The 27946-nt window shown below is 46.6% G+C and overlaps 1 protein-coding gene across 1 annotated transcript in view; it reads right to left on the bottom strand.

Annotated features, from left to right (window-relative positions):
- Positions 1–2385: 2385 nt before the first annotated feature.
- MAML2 (mastermind like transcriptional coactivator 2) overlaps positions 2386–27946 on the bottom strand; it is a 222260-nt gene continuing 196699 nt past the window's right edge. Inside the window, 3 exon segments of the mRNA XM_082054091.1 lie at positions 2386–7109; positions 12153–12297; positions 15919–16122. Coding sequence (XP_081910217.1) covers positions 6127–7109; positions 12153–12297; positions 15919–16122 — 1332 coding nt within the window. The 3' untranslated portion in view covers positions 2386–6126.

The following is a 27946-nucleotide window of genomic DNA, read 5'->3' as shown; positions in this document are numbered from 1 at the left end:
TCATTTGTCATGAGCTCAGTTTATGGAACCAACCCTATGGGCTACTTCTGCAAGAAGGAGCTTTCCAAATCAGATCCTCAAATTATAATGATTTCTAATAGGGATTTCTCAGTCACATGGTACCCTGCAGCTAGTGCTCTTCAGGCACTGATTTAGTTTTAAAAAAATTTTAGGCCTCTAGAATTGAGACCAGATCAGCACAAAATGCAATCTGAATACCTTCCCTGGTTTTATTTTCACCATGTCACACCAACATAACGGTTCCAAGGGCAAATTGTGAACTTACGTGGTGTTCATTGACCTTCACAGTGACCAGGGACATCTGATTTCACTTCAAATCGGTATGCAGGGTTAGATTTTGCCATCAGATCTGTTGAATTGAACGTGAGCTGCATGGATGCACCTACACTAAGCATTTCACCCAAAAGCTGAACAGCACCAGAGGATTATCCCAATTCCTGGACATGAAGGGTAAAACAGAGAAACCGTGTCCTGTAGAACAAGGCAGACCAGTCAGACAGAGTGAAAAGATTGCAGGCAGCCCTCCAAAAAACGTACATAGAGCTTGTTTGTTGTCTCAGGCTGTACATAGGAATGCACGACATGTCTGGGAAGAGAGGGCTGCACGCCAGGCACAGGCCAGCGCAGTCGTGGGGCTTTAACCGTGCAGCTCCAGGAGACACTGGCTGGCTCTCCTGGTGCAAGTCCTGAGGGACAGGACACCATCCAGAGGGACCTGGACAAGCTCGAGAAGTGGGCTCATGCGAATCTCATGAGGTTCAACAAGGCCAAGTGCAAGGTCCTGCACCTGGGTCAGGGCAACCCCAGTATCAATACAGGCTGGGGGATGAAGGGATTAAGAGCAGCCCTGCTGAGAAGGACTTGGGGGTACTGGTGGATGGAAGATTGGACGTAAGCTGGCAATGTGCACTTGCAGCCCAGAAGGCCAATTGTATCTTGGGCTGTATCAGAAGGAGCGTGGCCAGCAGGTGGAGGGAGGTGATTCTGCCCCTCTGCTCCGCTCTGGTGAGATCCCACCTGGAGTCCTGTGTCCAGCTCTGGAGCCCTCAGTGCAGGAAAGACATGGACCTGTTGGAGAGGGGCCAGAGGAGCCACAGAAATGATCAGAGGCTGGAACAGCTCTGCTGGGAGGACAGGCTGAGAGAGCTGGGGTTGTTCAGCCTGGAGAAGAGAAGGCTCCGGGGAGACCTTATTGTGGCCTTTCAGTGCTTAAAAGGGGCCTATGAGAAAGATGGGGACAGACTTTTTAGCAGGGCCTGTTGTGATAGGACAAGGGGTGATGGTTTTAAACTAAAGGAGGGGAGATTTAGATTAAATATTAGGAAAAAATTTTCTACAACACGGGTGGTGAAACCCTGGCCCAGGTTGCCCCGAGAGGTGGTAGATGCTCCATCCCTGGAGACATCCCAGGCCAGGCTGGACGGGGCTCTGAGCAACCTGATCTGGGTGAAGATGTCCCTGCTCATGGCAGGGGGTTGGACGAGATGAGCTTTGAAGGGCCCTTCTAACCCAAGCTATTCTATGATTTTGTGATACTAAGAAAGCCATCTACCTTTATACTCATGCAGCAGCAAACCAGACATCAACAGACCCCTTTTTCCTTTGCTACCTCTGAAAATAGCACAGCCCAGCTTTGAGCACAGGTAGCGCTGTGCTGACATTTGTCCTTTGGAAGCATCCCCTCCACCACCCCTTGCTGCTCAGTTCATGGGGTGGCAAGAGCCACCCACTTGGAAATGGAGCCCAGCTAACAAGGAGAGCCTCTTGAGGAACGGGACGTCACTTCCTTGGGGCTGACCTGCTAGAAATAGTCTGGTGGGATGGACACTTGTGTGAAACAATCCACAGCCCAACGTGATCTGGGACACGCTGGAATTTCTTCAGGCTAAAATGAGGTGTAATGTGAGGTCAGCAGGGAGGGAAGGAGGAGAAGCCTGTCGCCTTATTTCTGGCATCTCATTAGGGGTCTCTGCTGGTGCAGACAGAGGGGCAGATATCTCCAAGGCAGGGCATGGGCTTGGGGACCTGGCCAGCCCTCTTGGGGTACAAAGCTCTTGGGGTACCTATCTCTCTGCTTTAACTTCAGCTAATTACTGTGCTGCAAGACTACACCAACCCGTTCACCAGGAGCTAAAATACCACACGTTATTTGTTAACCGCTGCTGGTAATGGAACCATGGCTTCAGTCAGTAGGAGAGCATCACAGCTCTCTTGCAAAGAGGCAGATTGAGCTCCCAGAAGCTGCCAGATGCACATTTTTCTCACCTCCTCCTAAAATATCCCTGTAATTTTCTCAGATGAATGAGCAGTTAAATTAACAGACATTAATTATAAAGTTCATATTAAGAAAAGAGACACTTGGGATAATTTTGATTGATTTACTAGGCAGAGTTTTGATAGCTACTGAAAAACATACTATTCATGTTTAGGTGAAAAATAAATGGAGTCAAATAAGTGTCACTGCATAGTACTAGGAGGTATATACAGCCACATGTAAAAATGCATAAACACAAACATTTCTGTACAGCAACTTTTCTTTTCAGTCTGTATAGAGAAACACTGGTTTATAATATGGGGAAAATATAAAGCAGACATACATGCAACAAGGACATGACAGTTACATAGGTCCCACCTGCCTCCCAAGAGTTACAATAATAATAACAATAATAATAATAAAAGCCTTTTTCAGGGAAAAAATTTGAAACCTGGAATGTTTTCATGTTGAGGTTTCCAGAGAACTTCAGATGCCAAACATATCTGAAGGTGATTTAAAGGCTTGATTCAAAGCCCTGTGAAGGCAATGGAAAGACTCCATTGGTTTCAGTGAGCTTGGGGTCAGGCCCAGCTATTTAAGCACGATCCCATTCTGCCCTCCCCAAAATCCAAAGTTGAAGTCTGCAGATAAAAATAAACAATAGTATCATACAAAACTTTGTATATAGAATACAAAAGGTAACCGCTGACTTTTTTGTATAAAATACAACTTTTTGATAGTATATTTATTTCACATATGTATAAATATAACCCAAATAATATGATTTTTATTATTCCTACCAAAATATTATTACTTTTGTGGGGTTTTTTACAAAAGTTTACAAAACAAATAATTCTTTATATTTACAACCCAATACTGTGAAGAGTGCCCAGTCAATGATGAAAAATAGACTATAAGGGTAGTGCACTTAGCCATTGCAAAGAAAGAGAAAAAAGACACTAGCTCCGTTCAGACACAGATGTTCTGAAGAAATGATACCAGATTCAAGTTTTGGTTGCAAGACTCTTTCAGAAGCTCACATTTCAAATGCATCAGGCATATCTTTACAGGACTGCAAATGGTCTCTGCCTCTGTTGAATTTGCTTAAGACGGGATGAAACGTTGATCCTGGTGATGGCACTCACAGCCCAGGGTCTTCTCCGCCTCAGGCTGAGGCTGACAGGACAAAGCTCAGCATTGAATCCACCACCAGATGATCTCCTGAAGTCTTGGGACCAGCTCCTCAGCTGAACATTTGTTTTTATATCATTTGAGGATCTGGAAAACAGTCTGGTCTGAGCACAGAAACCAGTGGTGGTTTCTTCAATGGCATGTGAGGGTAGCTGAAGTTAACGGACTTCAGTGCCCACTGCTCAGGATGAGAATAACTCAGCCTCGGCCTTAGTGGCATCGCAGTCGTGTGTTCCTTCCAGAGCTTCAGCAGTCGCTGCTGACCTGCCCGTGGACGGGCTGTGCGCCTGCGTGTGAGACACGGGAGCCCATCTTTCCTCTGCTTCAAACTCACTTAGCTACTATTTCAGTCCAGTTTTGCAGAATTTATAGGGGACTCATTTGTTAGACTCTGTATCTCTCCAAACTTAGTTGACCCACACTGAAAAGCTGCTTTAAGACTTGGAAAAGTTTGTGCTGGCATATCGAAGGGACCACATGCACCCCAGCCAAAACTGGGGAGAAGAGGGAGCTTTCTAGGCAGCCGAGCCACGACATGACACAATGCAGCGGTGTGCAGTGATCACTAGCTGGGGCAGCACAAGGGACTCTGCAGCAGGCTTTCTCATCCCTCTTATGAAAAACATGTTTGGGAATGAACAGCATCCTGGCCCAGCCTGCCTCAACTGGCATATCTGGCTAAATGCCCATGTTATACCTTTCCTGGAGGTGCTGGTGATTGTGTGTGTGACAATGCTTCCTGGAACATCAGGAAAAAATGTGCCCACATGAAATGACAGGGTGAAATGACTGGAAAACCCTCATTAAAACCTCTCTTGAGAAGTAGGTCAGATAAGTGCAGAGGCTATTGTCAAGTAGTCTACTCATCCCACTGCCACTAACAAGGATGAATAAAGCACTTGTAAGGGGTAGAGCGATGCCTCTTGGCACCGAGGCATGCAAAAGTAGGCATTGTATTCCTTTGCCACATCTAGTTTTAGCTAATTCAGAGGAGGCTGTGAAACACGCTTCATCACATCACTTTAAAGAACAGCATTTTCATTTGAATTGCAAGATCTGTTCCCACCTATGACTCCTCCTGTCTGACTCACTGTGGGGCTGCTTTATAGTCACATAGCACCTCCTTCTGATGCCCTTACTGACCAAGTCTATAGGAGAAAATTTAATACAGTTGAGACTATTCCCTGGCACTGAGGTCAGCGGTGTGGAACAATCTGTGTCCTTACTGCTTTTCTCTGTTAGCCTCCATGGCAAGGTGGCTGCAAACTGTCTATGGGAACGGTCCTGGCCCCCGGTTAACGCCCTAATGACGCACAGAAATTGCTCAGGGCAGTGTTAACTGGGCCATCCCCAAACCCAGAACAGATGATTGAGTCCAGTGCCCAGAAATATTCCCCCATACTGTTTCATTTACAAGCACAGCTGTGGCTGAGTGGAGCGTCCTGCTGCGAGCAAACCAGGTGGCTACAACTGGCCTGCACGCTAGTTTCAGGGGCAGCACTCTTGTATTCTGCTCAGCGGAGGCTGTGGGGACCTGGGCCACCATCGGACCCCTTTCAGCTCCCCCCATATGGCAAACGGAAGGAGGGATAGAGCTAAAGTGTTGTGCAATCAAAAAGGTAGCCTCTCCACAGAGATGCTGGCATCCCTGCTGGGCTAAACCTGTTCAGTAGAAGAGGACTGAGCTGAATTACCTGACACTCACTGAGGGTTAAGATGAAAACTGGCATAGTGTATTAGTTGGGCCACTTCATGTATTTGTCATCCTGTAAGCAGGATTGGGAAAGCAGTTGGTGAGGGTCAGATGGTGAGTACCTTTCTCACTCAAGTTGTCCATTAAGTCACGGGAGTCCTTGGGGTAAGGGCAAGGTGGCAAAGTGAGGATCCTGAGCTTTGGTGTAGTTCATCTCATGTTTCCCTCAGTGCCCCAAATGACTGTGCTGCTGGCAGGACAGTAGCCTCCTCTCTACTCACTGCAAGCACTGACGAAAGGGAGCAGGCGAATGCCAGAGCAGGCTGAGTTATGCACTGGATGGTCTGCTTCCTTCTTCCTGTGGATGGGACGACTTACCCCTTTGTGTGCTACAAAATATAGAGGGTTTAAAACCAAATCATCAGGAAAGCAAATGTGAGTTTGTTCTATGTAGAAGTAAACAGTTTTTGTAACGCAACGAGATTTACACAGGGCCTTATGTTGTCAGGGCTGAGTAGTCCTGAGGAAGTTAAGGGCTGTGAACATGACGACTGAAGAGTTTTGGACCACTTGGGCTCTTATTTGCACTCAGAGAAATGATTTTTCACAACCCATCCCACTGTCTCATGCTTGCGTGTGTGGGAAGCTAAACACATTTTTCCACACAGTCCCTGTGAGAAGAACCGATGTGTTTGCAACGCGCTGGGCACCGACGTGGGGAACAGACCCTTCATGCATTCTCACTCCTTTGTGGCGGGCATGAATATCGCTTTTATTATTGTGTCACCGGAGGAGACTTCAATTTTGTTCCTAGAGCAACTCTTCAAATGGGGCAGTCACTCTACTTGGTATTTTAAAGGACAGCCCAGTTACTGGAGTGTAAATTAATAAAGCAGGTTGTTGACATCTAAAGAGAAAGCTAATGTCCTTACTGCCTCTCCATCTGGTTCACTCTTGGTACTGTCACTTATGAGTGGTTCCCCAAAATTTCATCAAGGTTGATGTCTTTCATCCAGTCATCATTACCAGGTTCCGTTTTCAGTAAAGAATCTATAAAGTCTGAGTCACTGTTGAGCGCAGGTCCTATACTGTCACCTTGCTGGTTCAGAAAGTCAAACGCTAGGTCATTACCATGGTCACTTCCTTGGTAAGCCCGAGAGTTTTGGTTGGTAGATGTGAAACTGGTTGATGGCAGAGATGACGGAGGCGTCATACTTGTTCCTGGCTGATTCAAGGTAGGCACAGTCTGTCCTCGCAGCTGGTTCGGTCTTATGCTGAGACCTCGCAGTGAGCCAGCAGATTGTCCATTTAGAGTCTGGTGCACTTGGTTTGGAGGAGGCCTCATTTGGACTCCTGCTGTTAACTGATTAGGAGGTGCCAATGCACGCTGAGGAAAATGCTGGTTGCCTACGTTGCGTTGCAAAGACTGGTTGGGGTACGGAGTGCCGGTGGGGAAACGGACCCCTGCGGGTTTCAGTGCATCCTGCTGCTTCACGGCAGCTTCTTGCGGGGCCCAGTTCTGGGCAGTGGCAGTAGCCGTGATCATCACGTTGGCCGGCCTTTGTGCGGGGATACCTGTGGCTCCATGGTTCAAGCCTGGCCTTACTTGCTGCGAGCTGACCATCGACCCTGTCCCAAAAGCCGCTACGTTGTTCCCCTGTGTCATGGTTTGCTGTCGAGACATCACAGGGTTATTCTGACCAGGCAGGACTTGATTTTGGTTTCTGTGTGGCTGCATTTGGTTCATTCCTGAAGTCACATTGTATGCACTTGGTTGGTTGCAAGGAAGATTCCCGTAGCAGCCCATACTCCGAGCAGCAGGAACAGAAGGCATTCGGGTCCCAGCAGAGGTGGACATGAGGCTGGAGCTCTGAGGCATGATGCTATGAGTTGAAATTGGGTTGGATAAGGACATGTTGTTGGAGCTCATACTCACAGCTGGTGAACCACCTAGAAAGGAGAAAACAAAAGTGTTAAAACAAACATGAGTCCATCAGTGCATGGTGTCATTCAAATACAAACAGGTTAAAAAAACAGTTTTCTAGCAGCAGAATTTCTTGAAGAAGATACTTTACTCTTAAGAGGACTTGCATCAATTTATTCAAGGCCTTAAGGATGCCTTTCATCCAGAAGGTGGTTTGATCTATATAATGCCACTGGTAGTCTTCCCATCCCTTCAGAGGACATCAGATAAGACAAAACTGGTGCTTATTGTAAGAGAAATATTGGACCAGAGAAGGACGGGCAGAACCACTGGGCAGGAGAGAAGATTCTTCTGCCTTTTTTTGCGGACACACTAGAAACCTTAGACAGGACAAAGCCTGTCTAAGTGAGCAGAGGGAGAGGAGATCCAGCATTTTTCTTCCTTACAGGGCATGGCTCATCTTGGCTCCCTGTGGAGACAATGGGGAGTGATAGGTACAATCATCATGCCACTTTTCCATCTTTTTTAGACACCTACAGCAGTGGTATCTACTCCTCCTGGACGTGCCTGTCCAGATGACAGCAGGAGCCAAGACTGCATATCACACGTTTGCAGCACACAGAACTTCCTTCCCAAACACGTGCTGGGAGAGCAGGTCAGCCCAGCCTGTGACCTGCTTGTCCTCCCACGTGGTGGCCACACAGGCATGAGGACATGGCTTGGTGCTGTGCTTGCTGAGTGCCACCCACATGCCTCCTCTAAGCTCTGCTCCACAGCTGGACTGTGGACATTTGCCCCCACAGAAGGTGACTTGCTCACACGGGAGTCACACATGATGTGATACCTGATGTGCAGGCATTTGCTGCACATAAACTTCAGAAAACTAGAAATTATGAACTGGCAGCATCACTTATCTACCATATATAGCTAATTCTGCCCAGTGAAGAATTTTCCTGTACCTGACATCTACAAATGAATCACAAGGAGAGAGGCTTCCCTTCTCTTCAGCCTCCAACCCTCAACACAAGTGTACTTCTGTGGCAGATTTTGAGTATTTTGAGGCCACAATATGTCATTTATGTGATGTACTCTGATTGCTTATGCAGTGCAAGGCTCTGGATTAATCCCCAAGAGACTGGTTGAAGAAGACCAAGTGCTTTCTAAACACGCACAGTGTAGATGGCACCATGGAGAACGAGAAACCCCCTCTGCACATGATCAGCTCCTCCCTAGCTTAATTTGCTTTGCTACTGTTGCTTCCAGTACAAGCCCTACAAGAAGTGCAGCTAGAAGTCAGGTTCAAGGCAAACAAAAGGAGATGTTTCTCCACACAACATGTGGGTCAGCCAAGGAAATCTTTGCCAAATAGTGTCGTATGAGCTAAATACACAGACTGAAGCACAGGAGGTTCCATCTGAGTATGAGGAAAAACTTATTTACCTTGAGAGTGCCAGAGCCCTGGAACAGGCTGCCCAGAGAGGCTGTGGAGTCTCCTTCTCTGGAGACATTCAAACCCACTTGGACACATTCCTGTGTGATCTGCTCTGGTGAACCTGCTTTAGCAGGTGGGTTGGACTAGATGATCTCCAGAGGTCCCTTCCAACCCCGACAATTCCGTGATTCTGTAAATGCTTGTACCACTTCAGGTGGCTCCCAAAATGTGGGAAAAACTGTCAAATGGGCTTGCTACTGAGGTACCACCACGTTTGGGAATTCCCTGAGCCTCTCCCAGAGGAGGAACAGAGGAACATAAAGCCCTGAAGCTTTGCTGTTGCAAAGCTTAGTAACAATGTTGGACATGAGACACTGCCTTAGTTTGATCCTTCATAGGTACAACAAAACCAGGCTCAATTTGACTCACTTTGACTTTGCCATCAAATCTTATTAAATATTAATCTGTGTGATTCATTTTATTAGTTGGTCCACCACCAACTCCTTCTTACTGTGCAGCTGCTTCAAGACTGTGATCATGCCTGCAGCGTTCTCCAAGTCCATCAGTCTCAGTGTGTGGCATTCATTTCAGTCCTTCATCTTGGTGTTTCAATACTAAATAAAAAGTGATGTTAAGAATTTAGAGAACCTCTCAGCCAGCTCTTTTAAAATTCTTGAAGACAAATTGTGTGCATACATATTTTAAAAGTCTATGTTTAGTACCAGCTGTTTAATATACTGTTCCTGTTGAAATTTCACCATAATGATGTTCAGTTCCTTCAGACTGGAACCGAAGAAAAAATTATCATATATTTCTGCCTTTTCTGCCTTTTTTTTTCTTTTTGCATATGCTATTTCCATTTAGTAATGGATGCAAAGGATTATTTTTTTTCCTTAAGTACTTAAAAATAATCTCCTCCTAAATCATTATTAACACTAAGCATGACTCCACAACCAGAGTCACTTGTTCCTAATCAATATAAACATAGATACCTAAATTAAGAAGCTCACCTTATCCTGGAGGGCAGTCTCTTCCACAAACTGGCTCCAAGCAGGAGATGTTTGACTATAAAGCATCTAACTGTCCAAACAATTACACTGTCCTAACTTAGCATCTTAATTCAGTACCTAAGCAGGGCACTCCCTGGGACAAGAGATGCTATGAGGAGTCCACCCAGCTTTACCCCTACGGGGACAATCAGATTCTCCTCCATGTCCTCCCAGGGAGCCCTCTAACTGAATTTAGCTCTGGAAATGAAGAGTTGAAAATCAGTGCTCAGCAGGGAGCCTCATGATTAGCCCCATCTTTGGCTTTGCTAGTGCGTTGTGCAGTGCTCACTGCTTTTTGGAGATACAGTAACATCTTTTTACAGGAGTGACAGAGATGGGGACCTGCATTCTCTGCTCTCTGATGCTGGTACTGAAGAGGAGGAATGGCACAGGAATGGGTGGTGTTTCAAAAGACCTGGAAGAGCCATCTGGGTAGAGCTGATGCTCTCTGTCCAGCTGAACTACAAGGTTGTGGAGTCACTGGGGTGACCCAGCGAGCTGCTGAGCAGCCCCAGGGCCACCATCGCACCTCTCCTGCCAACACCATGCTCTTGAACGAGCACAAGAGGTTGGGACATGGGCTGTACTTGTGCTAAGGACAAAGCTCTCTCTTTCTCTGTATTGCTATTTTTATCCTTTTATTTTTAATTCAAATATTTTCCATTCTGATTTCTTCCAGATGGGAAGAAACGTCTTCCCCGGCAGCGCTGTGCATGGCAGCTGGGCACCCCAGGCTGTGGCGCTTTGCAGAAGCGCCTTCATTGCCCAATTCACCTGCTCTGGCCTTGGCTGTTTCCTACAGGAATAAAATGCTTAACCAAGTGTCTCCAAGCCCCTATGTTATTTTGTTTAACTTTTTGTCTCCTCTTCTGCAACCTGGGCAAAGCTATTCCCAGAAAAACGGAGCAGATTCCCTGCTGCTAATGCCTTATGCAAGAGTTTCCTAATGGCTCCATCTGGTAGCTTTGCTGAGCTCCAGCACAGCCCTTTCTCCCAGGCTTGCCTGAAAAGCTGCTCTTCTCCCTGGGCTCACTCAGCGGGGACTTAAGATTTGAATGGACAAGTGCTGCCAGTCCCACATGTTTCAAACCCAGGAGATGGGGCTCCAAATACCACAAGGTTGGCAAAAAGTCCATCAGATTAAGAAGAAGAGCTACATAACAATTGTGATCTACTTATTTTGGAGCCTTTCACAGATGTGGCTACAGTCATTTCCATTTTCTCTCTCGGGCTAGAAATGGATTGTTTTTAAGTAAAAGCCAAGAATCTCAGTTAATCATTTGATTCCAGGAATGAGCCTTTAAACAACACACCAAATCACAGGATTCCCCAGCAAACTGCTGGGGTTGCCAGCGCATTTGTTTTACGAGCGCAGGAGGTACGAAGGCAGCAAGCAGGGCTCTCTCTGCCCTGGGGCGCTGCCCTCACCATGGGTCCTTACGCTGCCATCAGTGATGCTTCTGCAAATTTACAGAGGATGATAAATACTCAGATCAGGTAAAAGCAGCAGTTTCCAAACTGCAGCAAGCTTATCACTGCTAGAACTTGTAAGCAAAGCAAAGGAGTGCATGGACATTGCCTGAGCAGCCCAGCCTGGGCCTTCCATGTGTACCTGGGCTGTTGGTGCTGGGCAGAAGGATGGCATGTGAGGGAGCTCATTAAAATCACAGTAGAAGCTGGAAAAGTTTTTCCAAAAAGGACAGGTAGGAAGGAAAGACTCAGATCTCTGGCTGAACCTGAACCAAACATCTTTTTTTTTCCTCAGAATGTTGTAGATATACTAGATATACGAGAATGCAAAGGATCCTTTTTATACTTAAATGCGGAGATGCTTTGGAGTATAAAGAACATTCTTTGATCCAATCTGCTGCATTTCCCCCCACCTCCTCTCTCTCCTCAGCATCTTTTCCTTACTCTGCCTTTGCTTTCAGAGCAGCCTCCAGCTCACCAGCAAGGTGAAAAGCATGAAAAGCCAAGCGGGCAGTCCTGTGCTTCCAAAACTAGACTATCAACTATCCATGGAGGTGAGGGCACAAGAGCTGCAACAAAGGACTAGTCCTGAAGTGCTGGGCATTTTTTGCTCTGGGCAGTTGTGGCAGAAATCAGGTGATTTCACCCTACTGTTTGACTGATCCGTTGAAATGCCACTGGTAGAGCAGCACTGAGGCCACACCTGTGGTGTGTTAAACAGACCAAAAGTTCAGTTGGTAGCTCTGGTTGCCCATGATGGTGTCATGCAAGGTACTTAAAAATCAGTATGAGGGTCCTGATGCTGTACATGAGCTGCCATTCAAAGGGAGGGATGGTTCTTGTCTCAGGCTCTAAAGCAAGATGTACCACATACATGAGAGAAACATCTGGATGGAGTGGGGTTGCATAGCCAAGTGGACACCTCGGTATCAAGCACATGGGTGCACATCTGCCCCAGGCAGTGCTAATGGGAGGGGTACCAGCCCTTCCCTCCCCATGTCTGGGGGATGTAGCATCAGCCTGGATGAAACATCAGCTGGTTCTCCAGATCACACATCAGCACTTCTCAGAGGTGGGGGACAGTAAGGAAAGTAGCACAGGAGAGCAGCAGGCACCACCCACTGCCTCTGCGGCCACGGATGTGCACACCCAGAAAATTAGGCCCTGGTCATCAGTGCATACCACGTTCCTTCTTTGGTCTTTATAATCCGGTGGTGGTCGCGTCAAGTGTCTGTTCAGCTGATCCTGTGGAGTTATTTTCTCCTAGAGGATTAGAGTAGAAATATATTAATTTGCTTCTCTTTATGTTTTCCTGACTCTGTTTCTTTTCTCAGTGTGCACAAAGCTGAAGTGTTCCTTACAGTGAGGGTGGTAAAATACTAGCACAGGTTGTCCAGAGAGGTGGTAGATGCCCCATCCCTGGAGACATCCCAGGCCAGGCTGAACAGGGCTCTGAGCAACCTGATCTGGTTGAAGATGTCCCTGCTCATGGCTGGGGGTTGGACTAGATGAGCTTCGAAGGTCCCTTCAACCCAAACTGTTCTATGATTCTGTGATTCCTTTCACCCTGTCTGGTCCATGGGAGAGGCATCTGTTAACCTGTGCCATCTGCCAATGAAGTCTGTACGGAAGCCTTTCTGCTGATTCTATTGCATTTGAGTCTGGTCTAACTTTCCTTAAAACAACTGAGAGTTTCTCAGCCTCTGAGAACATTGGCCATGTCTGCAATGCAGTACTGAATGTCTTCTGATGTCTGAACTGTCTAGCTCACCATGCTTATTGGGCAGAGGGGCCTGATGGTTCCTCATGGCCCCCTCCCTGCCTGTGCAGCTGGGATTGCTTTCAGAGAAAGCACAGACACAGAGCAAACACCCAGGTTATCCTCCCCCTCTACTCTGCCCTGCTGAGGCCGTTTCTGGAGTACTGCATCCAGTTCTGGGCTCCCCAGTTTAAGAAGGACAAGGAGGGAGTCCAAGCAGGGGGCTACAAAGATGATTAGGGACCTGGAGCACCTTTCTTATGAGACTGAGAGAGCTGGGTCTGTTCAGCCCGGAGAAGAGAAGCTGAGTCGGGACCTCATCAGTGTTTATAAATATCTCATGGGTGGATGTCAAGAGGATGGACCAGACTCCTTTCAGTGGTGCCCAACGATAGGATGAGGGGCAACCCGCACAGACTGAATCACAGGAGGTTCCATCTGAATATGAGGAGAAACAACTTTACCTTGAGGGTGCCAGAGCCCTGGAACAGGCTGCCCAGAGAGGTTGTAGAGCCTCCTTCTCTGGAGACATTCAAAACCTGTCTGGACACATTCCTGTGTGATGTGCTCTGGTGACCCTGCTTTAGCAGGTGGGTTGGACTGGATGATCTCCAGAGATCCCTTCCAGCCCAAACCATTCTATGATTGTGTCTAACCGACACAGCCAGACTGCAGCTGGGGAGCAATGAGGGTCCAGCCAGGATCGACACCTGGCCCTTGGCCATGTCAATGGTCATTTCACCCACGCAGCTTTCTGAGTGTGCACAGCTGGCACGGGGGATTTCAGCTTGGCAGCCCCATCCACAGCCATGCCCACTCCTTGCTCTTTCCTTCCTCCTACAGTGGAGGAACTCCTACAAAAATCAGCAAAACCTTTGCTCTGTCCTCCCTTGTGTCTCATCCTCACCAGAGATGTCAGCAGGACACATGGCCAGCATTTAGCACGGATGGTGCACGTCTGGTTGTTTTTCATGCCGCTCACCATTGCCCTGTGCTTCCCTGTACATGTACGTAGTGCTGTCTTTCCTCTTACACTGAGAGTGCAAGCACTGGGGGTAGGGCAGCGGGGAAAGATTGCAGAAAAAGCCAATTAATAGGGGACATTTTTTAATTTTGGGCCTGCAGGGATGCATCTCTCGTAAAGGGAAGATAGAAATCCAAGTTCTTGAACGGAAATCTAACTGCCCTGTGTTCATAAAGCGCAGGCAGTGAGCAGTCGTGCTCACGGGGTGGCTGCTGGGCTGGCGTCACCCTGCTCTGCAACACACCTGAGCTTTGTGTTCGGCTGCCAGAATGGCAAACCGGCTCGTCAGCCCCAAAGGGTCAGGCGCTGGCTGGTGATGGACATCCAGCAGAATAATTTGGGGATCTTCTGTCTGAAAAGAGCACACAAATGGACCTTCTCGAGAAAAATCTGTCTTTTCTTCTGCCAGGAGCACTTTAAAACACAGGGAGAAGAGCCTTTCTTGTGGTATTTAGGCATTTCCGTAATGCACTCTGGGAGTGAGGGCTCTGATTAAGATTTATAAGGCTCATTTTAACATACCACTCAACCTGAACCCTTGTGAAGAAGAAAAACAAGTTATCTTCCAGGAAATCCCTGCAATGCATGTAAAAACTGTAGGCAGGCTATGTGTGTATTTCTATGTACACAGTACAAAAACAAATGCAAGCCTATAAAAACAACATTCTGTAGAATGATTTTATTTTCTGTTTTATTTATATTTAAGAGCTATATGAACAATTAACTTTTTGTACTGCTAAAAATTCTGACAGAAAACTGCAGCATGTAGAGCTGACTTGAAACTTCAGTTTTTTTCTGCATAAATTAAAAAGTCAACAAATGTTTCCCTTATAGGACAAATGAAATCCCTAATTTCAAACTCAAGCTTTCTAATTGTAGTTTTGGAATGGAAATACATTTGTAAACAAAAATATATTCTCTATAAAAAACTGAATAATTTTTTGTTTGAAAACATCTCCACAACACCATAAATGATTTTCCAATTCTGTGTCGCTCTTTAATTACTGAATGGCATTCACTATATGTGTCAGTATTTCTGAGTCTAAATCTTTGTAGAGAAAAGAAAGTTTTGGATTCATGGTGTCAGGCTGGCACAAATGGGTCTGCTCTGTAGGCTGAGAGATGCAGGTTGAGGTAAATCAGCCACAGGCTTGGGTGCTGCTGTCAGTGCCGCCTGGGGGACGCAAAGCAGGTGGTGGTGTCACCTCCATCCTCCCCCAGCATCGTCCTTGCAGCCATCCCTGCTTCCCCTAGGTCACCCATGTTGCTTTCTCCAAGGACATGCCAAGCTCAGCTCCTCTTCTGGGACTTCTCCGTGCTTTGGCAAGCAGCACTACCAAGGAATGGTGAATACGGGGATGCAGAGGGCTCGTGTTACGGCTCTGGGCAGCTGGGACTCCCCGTCATTGTGCTGGCCATGGGTGATGGGCACCTTCATCTGACTCAGCTGATGCAGTATCAATGCAATGCCACTTTAGTGGAACTAAACTAGTGGTTTCTAGCACTTATCACTAAGGCTACAAATACCCCTCATGCCTCATAAAATGACCAGAAACTCCCAACTCATCTCTCAGATACCAAGAGGAAGAAGAACTGGCTACAAATATCTGGAAATGGAAAAAGAAAAACAGAGAAAGGAGGAGTCATGTATGATCCCAGCCAAGCACACAAACTTGTGTTGAACACTGCAATTGATGTACCTGATCCTTGCTTATACACAGGCACTTTATACCATGCTGCCTTGCTTGCAGAGCCTGGAAGTCAACTTTCCTCTGTGGCTGAAGAAGCATAGCAGTGCGCCTTAGCTTTTCTTGCAAAGAAAACCACTGTCAATATTCATATGCCTCAAATTAAGCATGTGCTTAGACTGTTCTCATAAAGAAACCACAGTAGCTCGGATACTTGAGCTGTTTCATATAAACTGAAGAAGGCTTCAAAAGGGCTTAGTGAAGTGCTGAAAAATGTAAGGCACACTCTAGTAGGTCTAGGCATTGCCAAAATGACCTCAAAGTTTTGGGGGCTTTCTTCCTCCGTCTTAGCTTTCTTTTCTATTGTTTCTATAATAATCTTTTTCATGTAAATAAGAAATTAGAAAACTTACGGCTTCTGCCAACATCTGCTGCTGTAGAAGGAGTTGTTTTTGCTCCATCATTTGCCGCTGCAGAGCCTGTTTCTTTTCCATCAGTTGCTGATTCAACATTGATTGCGGGGATGAGTTCATGTAACCACTTCCAGTGTTTGGATTTGAGCAAGAACTGGAGCTTGGAGTGGGGCCAGCTCCCTGGCCTACCACAGAATGTTGATCCTGAAACAGAAGAAATGGCTTGTGAAGGATGAAAATAATAACAAGCATCAAGAAAAGGAAATAATCCTTTTTATGCAATTAGCTCAAGTACAGGACACAGCTCACAGACTCTCAGGACAAGTGACCGATACAAAGGCTTTGACAAAATGAGAAGGGGATTGAGTAACTTCATCGCTCATGGAAGACCCTGGAAATGTGCTGGGTGGTTCCAGTGGAAAACCTCAGTGTTGTACCAGTACCTTGGGAAATGCTAACAAGAGCAACAGAGCCGTCCTGGGAATCTTTCAGGGAACTTGCATTGGGCTGTGTGGCAGTTTGACCACAAGGGAAAGATCTTGGTGTCTCCTGGTTCCTACCATCTGGCGAGCAGCCGCGAGAAGTTACAGACTCATTGCTAGAAGTGGCATCTATTCTTAGAAAATACAGAAGTGGTAAGTTGTTGCTTCGCAGTGGTGTGAGTGGCGCCACTTTCATTTGTCCTGTCACCTCCCTGACAAAAGTAATCTCTGAGAAGTTGCTAATTGACTACCATTAGCATCAGGATTAAATAGTCTTTTCCTTGGTAAAATGAATGTGTAACTGGACAGGACTTTGAAGAGCACTTTAGGGTCTCCCTGGGCTTTGTAATGGATCTAGATCTGCTTCCTCTTCCCCGTGTGCAGCTTCGTGAGGAAAGTATGTCAAAAAGTCATCTCAGAAGGCAATGGGAAACTACTTGGGGACTCAAACCATGAGAACGAACATGGGATGACAATCAGACATTCTTCAGCCTGGAGAAGAGAAGGCTGAGAGGGGATCTCATCAAAATTTATAAATGTCTCAAGGGTGGGTGTCAAGAGGATGGGACCAGACTCCTTTCAGTGGTGCCAAATGATGGGATGAAGGGCAACGGGCACAGACTGAAACATTGGAGGTTTCATGTTAATATGAGGAGAAACTTCTTTACTTTGAAGGTGCCAGAGCCCTGGAACAGGCTGCCCAGAGAGGTTGTGGAGTCTCCTCTGGAGACATTCAAACCCACCTGGACACATTCCTGTGTGATCTGCTCTGGTGAACCTGCTTTAGCAGGTGGGTTGGATTGGATGATTTCCAGAGGTCCCTTCCAGCTCCACCCACTCTGTGATTCTGTGAATATGCTGCTTGTTTCCTTTCAGCCATGGCTTCCCTGGGCAGCAATGTGTTTCTGTCTCCTTGCTCCACCATTGTTTGGCACTTGGGCCTTTACCAAGCATAGGAAATAGCTTTCTCAGTACACACACAAAAATACTCAGCCTATGTTGGATTACTTGATAGTCAGACATTCCTTAGCCACCCAGCTACAAAGAAAATAAGGTACACTGGAGAGGTCACAACAGTCATGAGAAACATCAGTTCTCCGATTCCACTGTGTTGCAGTTCACCATAGGAACCTAACCACATAATTCTTGATAACCTAATACACAGCAGCCCTTTTGCCCCACAGCACAGGAATCCACGTCTGGAGCCTGATGCTCCCTGTTATGCAGCGGTTGTCTCAGTACCGAGGTGCAGTGTCGGGGTCTGGTCTACCACCGAGATAAAGCTCTGCTCCATGGCCAGTGCCTCCCATGGCATCCATGGAAATACAGACTGACCCACAGTGAAACAAGGACAGGCCAGACGTCACCTACCCATGCCCTGAACACCATGGAGCACTGATGCTCATCGCTTGGCAAACTCCAGGAAAGCTCATTTCTGCACCTTAGCTTTTGCACCCACTCCCCCCTCCCATAAGACACACACACACACACACACACACTCACACACACACACTACAAACTAATCCAACCTATCTTTCTACCATCTGGCATGGAAGAAACACATGATTGTTAGGAATATTTCTGTTTTAAAATAATTCTCTGGCTTTTAGATGGGGCCACATGAGCGTGTAGCTAGCTAGATAAAGTATTTGATGACTGTTACTGAAATAAAAACCATGACTTTCTTCTGAAGCCACCTGCAGCCCCCAAGGCAGTGTTACAAACCCACCCTTCAAAATTTATTGGCCTCTTACACAATTATATCCCGCACACTTTCTTTCAGTTCCAGAAGGAATCCAGGATTGCTCGGCACTGCTACATTTTTCAGCCCTTATGTTAGCTGCAAGATAGAAAATACCTCCTCTCAACAGGCCTGCTTGCCAAGTTGTTGCACAAACTTTTTTTGCCTTTCTTAAAATATTTTGAAAAGAAAAATATGTTACAATGAATTGGCTTTGACTTCTATATTCAAATGACAACTCTAGCTTGAACCCAGCCGCATGTTACATCCATTAATAGAATTCATCTGTTTTGGTTTTGCACAGATAATGCAGTATCCCCCGAACGTGTTTTCATAGTCCTGCATTAAACAAACAAACAAACAAACAATAAAACCTAACTTTTTCTCTCTCTCGTCCCCTGCCAGTTCATGTAAGCTGTGGGAAAGGATTTTATTTGAAGATAAACTATGTAGTGTCCATTCACGATAACTATCAAAGAAAGCTCTTCTGTAATAGCAACTGGCACAAAACACCAGCTGCTTGGCAAACAGGCCCTGAGAAAACAGTATAAATAATCAACTTGGAGCCAGTTTGGGGGTTTTTTTGTATTTGGTCCTTTCTCTGCTGTTCATGAAATGTAAGTATGAGCCTATGAATCTACGATGTGCTACCCCTCCTGCCTGCTGATCTTCCAGTGGCAGCAATGTGATGGGAGATGGAAGAACAGTTTCCTAATAAATCAGGGGATTAGCGGCGCAGTGGTTCTACCCTTCGTGAACCGATGCTCTCAAGCTTTACTCTCACCCCGTGCTTCATCCCTGTGGACCAGAAACAGAAGGGCTGTGCTGCTGCGGGGACGTGGGGCTCTGCCCCTGCCCACAGACAAAGTATGCTCTGCCACATCCCTGCCCAGGAGGGGCAGATTTGGGCTGGAGATACCCTGCTTTCACTCAACTGTTTCATCCTGCTCTAAGTCTGACACAGAATCAAACACAGAATGTTAGTGACTGGAAGGGACCTCAAAAGATCATCTAGTCCAGTCCCCCCACCAGAGCAGGAACACTCAGATGAGGCTACACAGGAATGGTTCCAACCAGGAGCACGTCCGTGCAGCCAGCTGGGTGTCAGGGACAGGCTGGAAGCATCATACCTCCAACAGGTCCAAGTGTGTGTCTGAGTTTGCCCCCAACTCCTGCTCTACTTGCTGGCACCGCTCATGCATACTGCGTCTCGCCAGTCCTGCAGACGAGCTGCAGCCCTTGCAGAGCTGTACCTGGTGCCTGCTGGGGCAGAGGCAGCAGCCGAGGGGCTGCTCGAGCTCACCGAGCACCACGAACCCCCACCTGTGCTGCTGGTGCCAAAACTCCAGCACAGCTATGCTCAGATGCAAAGCAGGCGCATTGCACCCTGTTCTCTGATGTACATTGAGATATAAAACCTACAAGAAGCAGAAAGACAGGTAGAGGCAGCGAAAGCTCCTCAGAGCTGGTAGCACAACTGGGCTTCTGTTCATAAGCATCACAAAGAACATTATCCCCAAATGTTTAAATTAGCAGCAAATCAAAGCATTTAAGACTGAGTTTGCCTTTCACTGTCCCTGCTGCAGCTGACTTGTGTTCATACAAATGAAGGGAGGTTTTGACTTCTAATGCACATATGGACTTTTCCCTTCCCTTCCCTTCCCTTCCCTTCCCTTCCCTTCCCTTCCCTTCCCTTCCCTTCCCTTCCCTTCCCTTCCCTTCCCTTCCCTTCCCTTCCCTTCCCTTCCCTTCCCTTCCCTTCCCTTCCCTTCCCTTCCCTTCCCTTCCCTTCCCTTCCCTTCCCTTCCCTTTCCCATAGACATGAGGAAGAAATTTTTTACAATGAGGGTGGTGAAACCCTGGCCCAGGTTCCCAGAGAGGTGGTAGATGTCCCGTCTCTGAAGACATCCCAGGCCAGGCTGGACAGGGATCTGAGCAACCTGATCTGGGTGAAGATGTCCCTGCTCATGGCAGGGGGTTGGACTAGATAAGCTTTGAAGGTCTCTTCCAACACAAACTGTTCTATGACCCCACAACACTGCAGGCTCCTTCCACATTGCTCTGAAGAGGCTCCTTCATGGAGCTCAAAGAGGTGGTTGAAAGGCTCCACAGAAATGCAAGACATTACCACATTTACCAGGGAAAGAAGGGGATTTTCCTGATTGCTTCTTTTATATTAAGCAGTAACAGCAATGTGTGGCTGGAGAGAGGGATTTCTGCAAAGCAGAGAGCTGGCAGGGCCCTGTGCCGCCGGCACAAAGTGCACCTTTTCCCCTTCTCTCCTCTCCCTTTCTCTCCAAAGCTCGCCAGGAGCACATGAAAGCCTTTTGCAAGCTTACATTTCTGTGTTGCTAGTTCAGAAGTGGTTTAGGGACACTTGGTTGGAAAAGGATGTGCAAATTGTTTGCCTCTTTCTCCTCGAAATGCCTTGAATTGATGAATAATTTTGGTGGGACAGAAGGGAAACAATGGTCAATTTGTCACTAAACCACAGCTCCTGCAGAGGCTGTTCACTTCCCAGCCAGGAGCACTGGCATCGGTGTCACAGGACGGGCTTCTGCTTGTTGCAGATTTTCCCTCGAAAGGAGTGGGTGAATTTTTCCACTCTTCTATTCCTGTGTGGGGCAGCTCATCCTGTGCCCGGTGCCAGGTTGGAAATGACAGCACTGACTTTTGTTTTTCTTTTGCATTAGAGTTCTGGCTTAAAGAAACAAATAATTAAAAGAAAAAAGGAAAACATTTCAGATCCATTCAGAGAAGCCTGCTCAGCAGTGGATGCCTTCCTTACCAAAAGCTGCTTCCAGGGGAAGAGTTGTGCAAAGTTCTCTTCATCTGCTGACCCAACCTATGCATGATGTTGCCACTCATAAGCAGTTTGATTCAGTTGCATTAATTGGCATCACTGGCTACTTAGAGTGAGGATGGTGGAGATCAAGGCACCTCTGTGGATTTCTTCAGGGATCAGAGGCTGTCCTGACCCTATGAGCTTCTCAAGAACATTTGGCTGTGAATCACCCTGGACACAGCACTTGGAGGAGGAGGAGAAAAAGGAGGAGGAGGAAGAGGAGGGGGAGGAAGAGAAGGACTCCAAGGAATGGCTCTATTAAGTCCTACAGCAGCGTTTCAGGGTGGTGCAAGGCTGGTGGCAAAGCCCAGACACCCCATGAAGCCCCTGGTATGAACCTCCATTACCTCAGCCGACATGTTATTTTCTTTATAACAGCCAGAAATCGAGGTTCTCCAGCAGCCCCCAGGGCCAAGCATGGGGCACCACCAGTCTTAGAAGAGCTCATCTTGCTCATGCAACTTTAGGAAGCCAAGCACAGGGTGCTCTGTTAAACAGATGGTCTCGGCACCCACCAGCCCCCTTCTGGGCCACCTCTACTACATCTAATGCGAGCAGAAACAACCCCTTTTCTGCAAAACACCGGGGTTTCCATGGACATCTGAACTGCCAGCACTGCCTGCTTGTGTCCTTGCCTCAGACAAGAAAACAAAACTACAGCAGGACCATGGCAGAGTGCCTGTTGAGTAAGAACTCTTTCAGCTATAGTGAAAAAGCTGAAGAGTTTTCTTATTTTTAGGAATAACTCCCACTCCTGAATGAAGTGCAGAACACTGCTTTCTGTGCCAGTGTACGCTGCCAGAGCCCCAAGTACTTCCTGAGGTTACACTCATCTGCAACAGTCGAGGATCTGATCTGATATCAGGGCTGGAAATAACCCGGACTGGGCATAAACACAGCCAGCCTGATTCTCCCTTGCCTTATTGCTTGTTTAGCCCAATGAGGGTGGAAAACAGCATCCTCCTGAGCACTGCAAACTCACTGAATGTTTTTTCTTATCTGGAACATACAGCATAGAAGTGAGTCTCCTCTAAGTTGAGGTGTCTAAACAAAAACTTAGATCAGATTCTCTCTGAACTACCTGCTGGAGCTCTCCCTTCACTATACGGAGGGACAGGGCTGTGTAATCAGGCTCTAGATGCCTAATTTAGACAACTGAGTTAGGAGCCCAGATTAGATGATGGGAACATTCCTCCTCCTTTTAGATGCTTCTAGTCACACTTGAGTAAGACGCCTGTAAGCGTGTGTGTGAACACCTTGATCTACTGAGCACTAGTGGATCACTTCCTAAGGGTATTATATAGACTGACCTAGAAACCTCTCAAGTTAATCATGCAGAAGATACTGTTATAGGTTGAATTTCTTCTAATACCCTGCCAGAGAGTAGCTTTATGCATTCCAGCAAGACCGCTTTAATATGTATAAACAGCATTTGAAAAACCTGAATATTGCAAGATCCCAAGACCTGGTTTTGCTGTGTCTGATATCCAGAGATACAGCTGCTGAAGACTGCAAAAACATTTCCCTTCAGTCATTGTGGGGAGTGCTTATAGGAAGCTGGCTCAGCCACGTGGGACCATCTTCTGTGTTGTTCTCCTGTGAACGTCCGAGCTCTCAGGACACAAAATTTCAGAGCCAACCATGTTTTCAAGGCACATACACAAGGAATCACAGACACTAGCATTTGCAATTTCACAAGCCCAGGCTGTCTGCCAGAAATACTTGTGCCTTCATCCAACCAGGGAAAAGAAGCAAATGCTGGGTCACTCCTCCAACAAACTGAGCAATGGAGCTCAGAGAGGAAATGTACGTGAATCCCTTCAGATACTACAAAGCTGGAAACAATCATGACAGTAGGGAGCACACACTTGATTTCTGCAGCTTCACGGGTGGGTCGCCCATTGGAGTGATAGGTTTGGATATCAAGCAATGCAGCAGATACTTAACGTGGAGGGATAAGTATTTCAGCATACCCAACAGCTGCAGCCCTCACTAGGAGAGCCAAGGAGGCCAGGCTTTTGAAAAGGCCAGTTTTTTGGACACACTGAAATTTAGGCGGACCCCAGAACTATTTTCGGAAACAGATAATTCTGCTACTACTCAGTGTTGCAGAAGTTTATACATAAAAATAGTAAAAAGGCATACTGTGCGCTATCTCCTAGGTAAAAATGGGTGATCAAATACCTCAAAGGAGCCAATCTCCAGTATTGGTGAGAAACCACAAGCAAGAGACTTTGACAGACAGTCAGTTATTTGTGCAGTTCTTAATAGAAACCTTTTATAGCACTTTGCCTTTACAGCCCCAACAAGGAAGCTCCTCACTCCTGAGTTCCTTGTGAACCGATTTTCAGCCACTAGTGATTTATTTACTGTAGCCTTGCCATAATCCCTTGCTGGAAAGCTGCACAGCTCTATAGCCACTAGCAGGCACTCGTTCAACGCCGTTCCCACCCCACCTCCTCAAACTTGGGCAAAGTGGGAGCTGCATCTCGCAGAGTGCGAGGCTCGGCTTCAGCGCTTGCACCATCGCATAGCAACAGACCCAGGAAAAGTGCCTCATTATGAGCCTTGTCCGACAATCAAGTCTTTAACGGGAACAAAGGTTGACAGTGATTAATCATGAAGACATTTCTTGTTGCTGGCTGCACGTGTTGGAGGCAGCCTCCTGCCGCGCAGTCTGGCACATTTCCTGCCCGCGCCACACCAGGGCCCGTGTCCGACACACAGAGACGTCTTTTCCCAAAGCCCAGCGCACAGATGAGCGTCTTGTCTCCATTTCTGAGCACGGCAAATTTGGAATGCGTGTGCATTCTGCAAAAATAATAAACCTTCAGCTGTACATCTGATTGCTGTATATTCAGGCTAGACGACCTAAAGGGGATTGTTCACGTCAGAAATTTTCCCAGAGACTTCAAGGATGGATTATTAGTATTTTACCACATGCATCGTGATGAACTTTTAATGTGATACTCTGGCATAATGTATATATGAAGGTCTTCATTTTAGAAAGATTTTGTTTGTTTGTAATGAAAATAACATGCACGTGTTGAAAGTTCAACAGAGGAGGTTATTGTGAAATGTCTCCATCAGAACAGGAATGTTGGCTCCATCAAAGTCGATGGCAAAACTCCAGTTGACTTCAACAGGGCTAGAATTTCCTCACAGGTCTCCATCCAGCCACGGGGACAGTGCCATTCTTGGCTTGGAGTGACCTCACCTTCCACCTTCAGGACAAGATACTTACCTGGTTCAGAAAGACTCCAGCAAAGAGCATCCACTACTGTACCTGGGCAAAGACTATCCTGAGGTCTGTACAGAGCACTGGTGTTACATGTCTTATGCACTCTAACTTATTATATATTGAAATAAGTATGCCAATGAGCATGAATAATGAAGATTCCTATCAGGATTTTGACAAGAACAGACACATAATGATTTGTTCCACTTTAGCATTATAATTTGCCATTGCTGTAATACGCAATATCCACATTGCAACAAGCCAAGCCCTTTAGTTTATCATCACACAATTGCAGGAAACCACATTAGAGAGGTTTAAGAACCTGCCACTCCTCTAGCTAGAACAAGAGCCGGTGTGAGTGGACCTGTTTTGCCTCGTTCTTCAGGACAAGGTACGTGCATGCTCGCAGGCTCTGTGCCTCTGCTAAGGAGTGGTAATTTCCAGCTGAGGCAGTGAAAACTTCCTAAACTGGTTGAATTAAACACTTGTGATTATCTGTCTGTATCGTTAGTATGGGCATATATTATCTGTGTATTTGTATACCTTATTCATCTAAATGTTCTTGTCTCGTTGCCATTTGATTATTATCTTTCCCAAAAATTATCTAGCCTGAGGTTGATACAGAGCATGGAAGATTTTGGCTCACTTAGAAAAACTATAAGCAATCTAAACCAGGGTCTTGTAAGAGGAAATGTTGGGTGAATTCGGTAACGGATGGCACATACATGCTTATATATAAATGTCCAGTTTACAGAGCAGTGCTAAAAATGACACTGAAGTCTCACAGATAACAGGCATAAATGTAGCATGTGTCTTTTTTGGCATGTCATCCTCATGCTCCATCCTCATGTTTCTCTGCTTGCAGTGACTCTGACAATCCCACTAGCCCAAGGGCACATGGGTACCCTACAGCGGAGTGCTGTCCAGAGGTCCCCAAGCTTGTGGACACCTGGGCTGGTAAGACTGCATGAAGCAGTGCCAAGTGAACTACCTATGTGTGGAATATTTATTCTCAAAGGCCACTATTTGTTAAAAGATAAAGCATGCTGAGGGATACTGAGCTGAGGGACACTTCACTCAGGAGGATGCTGCATGAATGCAGCCATCTTCCAGACCTGAACCCACCCAGTGTTGTCACCGTAAGATCAGATCAACACTCATACTGCATTTGCAAAGCTACTACTTTCTAATAGATCTAATGGAAACAGAAAAGAACAGCCTGTGCCTTTTTGTCTTGATCATAAACACTAATGCAAAATGCCATAGGAAATTACTGTAACTTTTTTATTCTCTTTATTTCCAGGCTATTCTCTAGTTTTCTCAGCTTTTCCCACTGGCATTTTTCTAGGTTTTCTTTGCACCTTCCATAATCTCTCCTCATATAGGATTCATCCTCCTTATTAATTTTCTGTAGTTTAAACACATTTGTGTCACTTCTAAGTAACAACCACAAAATAAAGGGATGATGACATAATGTGAAAATTTTCCTCAAACAATAAAACAAAGCAAAGCAAACACCATAAAATGTCAGTTTTTCTGAGGGAGCATGCAACCTGAATTAAATATTTAATGAAGAAAGAAAAAATAATTAAAAACAAAGAACGACAACAACAACAGAAAAACCACATCACTGGGACCAAACACTTGAATACAAATGGGCACAACATGGGTGACATGACTGTCAGAGACACATATTAGGATGAAAGCCCTCCTGCTGAGAATACACAGCAAGAACATGAGCATCCTTAAACTGGAGCCTCCTGGGACCCGCTTTCTAAACCAACAGCTCTGAATTCTGATGGAAAACAATGCTGAATACTGAAAAGCAACATATGAAGAATGGCTCTGACCTGCGTCTCCATGCCCTGATTAAAGCCTCGGGTGACATGCAGTGGGACTGGATCTCTTTGTTCCAAGTTACCCGTCCTGGGACAATGACTGATGCCGACCGAAATCAGCATCTGGGGCTGAGGCCCAAGTGTCATTTGGCACAGAAGGGGTGATGGGGATAAAAAATCATTTCCCCACTGTACCAGCCCATGACACTGGTGTGAGTGCACAAGGCAGAGTTCAACGGACCCGATATGACTGCCCATCTACGTGGTTTTCAATGAGTCCCTAGCACACAACCCCAACTGCTGTCTTCCCTCTTCTTGTAAAAGGGCCTTCTCCTTCCTTTGTAACAATTGCTGTCTTCGTTATAAAACAACATAATTTGATGGGTGTTAATTTGCGGGAATTGACATAAACCTCAGGCTCCTGCCATCCCCTCTCGTTCTCTTGGTAAGCATGATAAAGTGACGCCAGCGGTTGCAGCAGCCTGAGGGTTTGACAAATGTACCTATCCTTCATCTGTGCCAACAGCAGCTTCATTAAAATGTGAAAACACCAGGCACTACGGAGATTTGCCTCATTTTTCACTATGAACTCAAGATGCAGGAAGCAATGTGGTTTTATCAGGGATCCCGGCAGCTCTGAATACTTCTTCTCTGGGTCAGGTGAAGAGTAAATTTAGGAAAGCCAACTTCCAGCTCTTCAAGGAGTTAGTCAACAGGACCTCCTGGGAAACTGCCCTCAGGGTCGGGGAGCAGAACAGAGCTGGCAGATCTTTAAGGACACTTTCAGTCAAGCACAAGAGCTCACAATCCCCACATATAAGAAATTAGGTAAGAAGGGCAAGAGGCCAGCATGGCTGACTTGAGACCTGATGGTCAAACTAAAGGGCAAGAAGGAAATGCACAGGTGGTGGAAGCAGGGACAGATAACCTGCGAAGAGTATAGGGACACTGCCTGGTGGTGCAGAGATGGGGTCAGGAAGGCCAAGGTACATCTGGAGCTGAACTTGGCAAGGAACACAAAGAATAAAAAGAAGGGCTTCTACAGGTATGTCAGCCAGAAAAGGAAGGTCAAAGGAATGTCATCTATCTGGACTTCTGTAAAGCCTTTGACATGGTTTCCCACGCCATCTTTCTCTCTAAATTGGAGAGATATGGATTTGATGGGTGGACTGTTTGGTGGATGAGAAATTGGCTGGATGGTCACATCCAGAGAGTGGTGGTCAACAGCACAATGTCTGGATGGACATCAGTAACAAGTGGTGTCCCTCAGGGGTCTGTACTAGGACCAGTACTGTTCAATATCTTCATCAATGACATTGACACTGGGATCGAGTGCATCCTCAACAAGTTTGTGGATGACACCAAGCTGAGTGGTGCAGTTGATGTGCCTGAGAGACAGGATGCCATTCAGAGGGACCTGGACAAGTTTGAGAAATGGGACCATGTGAACCTCATGAGGTTCAACAAGGCCAAGTGCAAGGTCCTGCACATGGGTCAGGGCAACCCCTGGTATCATTACAATCTGGGGGACGAAGGGATTGAGAGCAGCCCTGCCAAGAAGGACTTGGGGGTACTGGTGGATGAAAGATTGGACATAAGCCGGCAATGTGCACTTGCAGCCCAGAAGGCCAATTGTGTCTTGGGCTGCATCAGGAGCATGGCCAGCAGGTGGAGGGAGGTGATTCTGCCCCTCTGCTCCGCTCTGGTGAGACCCCACCTGGAGTCCTGTGTCCAGCTCTGGAGCCCTCAGTGCAGGAAAGACATGGACCTGTTGGAGAGGGGCCAGAGGAGCCACAGAAATGATCAGAGGCTGGAACAGCTCTGCTGAGAGGACAGGCTGAGAGAGTTCAGGTTGTTAAACCTGGAGAAGAGAAGCTCCAGGGA

This window comes from Streptopelia decaocto, assembly GCF_964273445.1.
Source record: "Streptopelia decaocto genome assembly, chromosome: 1".
NCBI lineage: Eukaryota > Metazoa > Chordata > Aves > Columbiformes > Columbidae > Streptopelia > Streptopelia decaocto.
This window is presented reverse-complemented; position numbering and strand designations above follow the sequence as displayed.